Raw genomic sequence first — 5188 nt, forward strand, 5'->3', positions numbered from 1 at the left:
TTCCTCTTCTCGGTCAGTGCAAATGCTTTTTCGGTATACACCTGTTACAACGCATTCGTTACTCCGCACTACCATTACAACGCGACTTTTACAACGCATACCATTACAACGCATTGCGCTGGGGGGCGCTCTAGGATAGGGAATAAGTATAATTTACTATCCAACACCTTCCCTAGGGTCCACGGGGACTGGAGTTAGAATAGTAAATTATACTTACCACTATCCAGCACCTCAAAGCGCTATGCGTTGTAATGGTATGCGTTGTAATGGTCGCGTTGTAACGGTAGGTAGTTGTAATAGTATGCGTTGTAACATGGTACATCCTGCTTTTTCTACTCTCCTGTCAGTGGTAGTCACTGAAACATTGCACATCACCGGTTCAAATGTGCATGGCATCCAAACAAAATGGCTATTTACTAGTGCAATTTAAGTGATCTGGAATCTGAACCTAAATACTTTTCCTCGGGTGGTTAAAATATTGCCTTTCCTACCTGTATGAATTCATAGCTGTTTTTATGAAAGCTGACAAAGGCCACTCTCCTTTGTTTTCATATAGCTGGCAACAGGCACAGATGGGGAACATTTAAAAAACGAGTTTACAAAAGAATCTTAGGGACTGAAATTAGATGGAGCTGTGGATCAATGGGTTACAAATGTACCAATTTCAAACTTGTCCCTAAAGTAAAAAGCATCTATATTGATTTTCTCCACAGCCAATAATTGAAAACAGGCCTAACCAACATTGCTGGGCAACTGAAAAGAATCATATTTTATGTATGTCATACTAGAAGAAGGAACACAGATTACACAATGTAATAAATTGACAAAAAGCTTTCCATTAATTTTTGAGGTGATGTGCTTTTGTTTTATATTTCAGGTTGGAGATTGTTCAACATTCGCGCAGAGGAAAGCAACTACTTGTACAAACCATCTTTACCCGGCAAAGGAGAGTAGCTTGTAATGCTCTGCAGCCAGCGAAGGAGATTACACGGTCCATGGGGACCACCTTGAATTAGTAGTTCCACTCAGCCTTCGAGGACATTAGTCTAAAACGTGTACAACGTAGCTTTCAATTGAAGTTCATCTACAAATGAAAATTTAAAATTTGTATCAGGGCTTTGTATTTTATATTAAAAATGCACCTGCTCGGGGCTAGAGCACCATAAGAGGTTAACCATCATCCAGCGCATTACAAATACGCATAATCAATTACAATATTTTTCATTACAATATTTTTCACCAATTTTTCATTCGCTTTTTTGGTTGGAAGTTTTTTTGACACGCAGAGGGCCAAATGGATATTGGGAAAAAAAAGAAACATCTCTCACCTTTAGTGAAAATGTGCCACAAGCGGACATCTTCAAATACAGATAGAACATACAGTTTCAACGGTGGTCCTTTTTCCTGTTCATTTTGTCCTTCGATATAAACATGCTGCCTAGGACAAAGCCACAAATGTTTATAACTGAATCAGGATTCCAAGATGTCTGATAAGGACCACCCGCAGTAGGGTTTTCCCAGCGTGAGTTTTACAAGGTCAAACGTGGCAGAGTTAGGTGCAGGTTTACTAGGGCCTTATTTATGAGGCCATGCATCAGTTTTGCGCTGCTGTTGCGTCACTTTTTGTGACGCAATGGCAGAGTAAAAAGTGCCCCCTGTTGCGTTCTATTTACAAAGTGATGCATCTAAGCAGATGCGTCACTTTGTAAACCCCTGCGCTACATTATACCTGCGTCAGGTATAAAGTATGCTGAGGGCGTACCCATGCAAGTAAGCCTCCTAGAAGTGACGCAGTGAAATCTATGAGATTTCACTGCGTCACTTCTAGGATGCCATTGCGCCAATATCTTACACATGCCTCACAGCAGGTGTAAAACTGACGCAAGCCCTTTCACATGGGGCTTGTCCCATGTGAAAGGACACTTTGCTGGGGTTGCGTCACTTTTGTGACACACTCCAGCAATGTGTCATTTTTTGCATCTACAGATACGTCAGAAATACTGACGTATCAGTAACTCCTTGAAACATGATGCGTCATACTGTAAATATGACGCATACAGCATGTCCCAAGGAGGGCGCAATGAAAAGTGACACATCACTGTTTTCACGCAGCTATGCGTCACTTTTCATAAATGAGGCCCTAAGGCTTTGCTTGGAGTTGTGTCATTTTTATGGTGCAGCCACTACGCGAAATCCTTTTTGGCATTTACTAAACCATGCAAAGTCAGTTTAATGGACGTGTCAAGGAGAAATTTATTTATTTGTCTTTGTGATTCCCTCTTGCTATGGTTGCCACATTCTACAGCTAACATGGAAAGAGGAATATGCTTCTGTGTTTAGATTGTTTTAAGAATTTGCCCCTTCCTGCACAAAAACAATTCTGAGTGTAACGCATATACCCTTGCACAATGGTACAAAGATGTCTTTGTTGGTGCTAGGCTGTACATAGTGTGCTGTGCAGGGAGAGATCTGAAGAACACCACATCTTAGTAGATGTACTCTTCAGCTTTCTCCCCTTCACGCAATGCAACGCAGCCACTTGCCCTACTGAACTATAAACTTGGAACGCTACTTGAATACAGCGCCCCTTGGTAACAGTAATTACAGCACGCAAAACAGGATGCAGGACAACTAACGAGCTACTCAGAAGGAGGCCCTCGGTATTCCATTTCAGTCTTGATTTCTCAGCACTGTAGCCTCCCTCTGTCTTACCCATTAATTCTAAAATAAACCTACCATTTTATGCCTCCCAATTCAGCTTTTTTTATTGACTTAATACCTTGAAAAAAGAAAATTACTTCCTGCTGCGACACAGGTGACCTGGCTTAGCGATGGCTGACATTAGGACTGCTGTTTCAATCAAACAAGGTTCTGCTTCTTTGTGTTTTGCCATCACTGCTTTAGATTTCTCAAATACATCTCCAAGATGCAAACACCAAGCACATACGGGGCTAGATGTACAACCCTTTTTTGAGCTCGCAAACTGGCGATCTGCCCTTTTGCAACTGCAAAAAGGGTCCTGGGATTTTTCAAATGCTGTTTTGTGAGTCACTGCCACCATTATCAAGTAAATAGAGCAAAATCTACCATATTACAGCTGTTTTGACTGCTGAAATTTAAAAGTAGTGGAGGGTAATGCCTAGCCTGAATTGTGGAAGCCAGTGAAGAAAGTGAGGCCACTTTTCCCAAGGAAGATTTAGCAGGGTTCACACCAGAAAAAAAGTACAAACAAGCATTTACAATGCAATGGTTTCGACTTTTGAAAAGTTTGAGCGATTGGCATTGTAAATGACAACATTTGTATTTATGTGTTGGTTTTGAAAACAGGTAAATAAATGGCATTGTCATTTACAATGCCAATAGTTTAATATCTGGCAAATGCCACACAAAAACACACAGACCCACACACACACACAGACCCACACACACAGAGCCCCCCACAAACACACACAGAGCACCACACAGAGAGAGAGAGCCACACACACACACAGAGCCACACACACACACAGAGCCACATACAGAGCCGTACAGAGCCACACACACACCCAGAACCACACACAGAAACCCAGAGCCACACACACACACCCAGAGCCACACACACAGAAACCCAGAGCCACACCCACCCACCCAGAGCCACACACATCCACCCAGAGCCACACACACCCACCCAAAGCCACACACACCCACCCAAAGCCACACACACACACTCAGGAGAGCAAGCACAGCGTCCTCAACCACGAGGGAGAGCTGCAAGTGCAGTGACTCCAGTGCACGCCCTGCTGGTGGAGGGACCGACCGAGTGCACTCTGAGCAGCAAAGGAAAGCAAGTGTAGCTCACGGGAGAGACCAAAGGGGCTCTTTATTGATTTCTATTTGGTTTTATATCACAAGAACCAGGTCCGCCTCAGTATCCGAGCCATTTACATCCCATAACTTAAATAAGGCGCACTGGCACATTGGGTGGAAGTTGTGAGATGTTGTTAGAGGAAAGACACAAACATATATATTTCGAAACTGGAAGGGGGGATGGGCTCATGGACAGCGGGAGGGGGGACGGGCACACGGACAGCGGGAGGGGGCACGGGCTCACGGACAGCGAGAGGGGGGACTGGCACACGGACAGCGGGAGGGGGGATGGGCACTGTTCACAATTTAGTCGCTGAATGAGGTAAAACTTTTGTCCAGACAGTATGGACGAGTGCTAACATGACAAAATGGCAAAGTAATACTGTTCATTTCGTGCCACCTTATTCGGGCAGCCCACTGCACACTGTTCTTTCCCCATTAAACAATTCCTTTGGTCCTGCTCAAAATATAGGGGTTAATGTGTAGACTATAGAACCAGGAGACATGAGCTTAAAATCTCAGCATCCACGCTTTACCAAACGTGTGATCTGAGGCAAGCCACGCAATATCTCAGGACCAAAATTCCTGTATCTGACCACAATAGAAAGAACCAAGACCTGAAGATCAGTCTGCAATGTGAAGTGCAAAAAAACAGCTGCTCACTCACCTGTCCAAGGCTATGGCGGTCATGGAATAGATGCTGGCAAAGACAGCCGAAATGGGGGAAAAGTTGTGGAACTTGCAGTAGTAGAGGCCGTAGTACCAATCGTTGTGGATTCTATAGGTGAAGTTGATGACAGTGTTGAAGGCGGCCATGGAGGCCTCCGCGAACGCCAGGTTCAGCAGGAAGTAGTTGGTCACTGTCCTCATCCTTTTGTGGGCCAAAATGATCCACATGACAATGATGTTGCCCACCACGGAAACCACGACGATGATGGAGTACGCCACTGCCCAGAGGGCGATCTGCCAGCCCGGCTGCACAAACGGGTTGGGGATGTCCTCAGAAGAGTTTCCGGGTGACTGGGTCACATTGTAAGAATCGTACTCTGAGACCGTGAGGTTATCCATTCTCAGCGGGAGGGGGGACGGGCTCACGGACAGCGAGAGGGGGGGGACGGGCACACAGACAGCGGGAGGGGAAATGGGCACATGGACAGCGGGAGGGGGGGACGGGCACACGGACAGCGGGAGGGGCACACAGACAGCGGGAGGGGGGCGGGGACGGGCACATGGACAGCGGGAGTGGGGACGGGCTCACGCACAGTGGGAGGGGGGGCGGGAACGGGAGTAAAATATGCCGCTTACCTGCTAGCAACTCTTGGAAAGTGAAATTGCGCATTGG

The 5188-nt window shown here is 45.7% G+C and overlaps 1 protein-coding gene across 1 annotated transcript; it reads right to left on the reverse strand.

Annotated features, from left to right (window-relative positions):
* Positions 1 to 1046: 1046 nt before the first annotated feature.
* Positions 1047 to 4914, reverse strand: LOC147732808 (substance-P receptor-like). The gene is made up of 3 exons (XM_086954535.1): positions 4514 to 4914; positions 1329 to 1438; positions 1047 to 1084 (listed from the first exon to the last, which is right to left on the reverse strand). The coding sequence occupies exons 1-3, from the start codon at positions 4912 to 4914 to the stop codon at positions 1047 to 1049; spliced, it is 549 nt and encodes a 182-aa protein (XP_086810661.1).
* Positions 4915 to 5188: the final 274 nt, after the last annotated feature.

This window comes from Lissotriton vulgaris, chromosome 2_1 (assembly GCF_964263255.1).
Source record: "Lissotriton vulgaris chromosome 2_1, aLisVul1.2, whole genome shotgun sequence".
Taxonomy (NCBI): Eukaryota; Metazoa; Chordata; class Amphibia; order Caudata; family Salamandridae; genus Lissotriton; species Lissotriton vulgaris.

Excerpts from the sequence above, each read along its gene's own strand:
- LOC147732808 (XM_086954535.1), bottom strand. The coding sequence starts at position 4,914 with ATGGATAACCTCACGGTCTCAGAGTACGATTCTTACAATGTGACCCAG. Across the intron at positions 1,439-4,513 it reads ACCGCCATAGCCTTGGACAG|GCAGCATGTTTATATCGAAG; the intron begins GTGAGTGAGCAG and ends GCTTTGTCCTAG. Across the intron at positions 1,085-1,328 it reads GTGGCACATTTTCACTAAAG|ATGAACTTCAATTGAAAGCT; the intron begins GTGAGAGATGTT and ends TTTCATTTGTAG.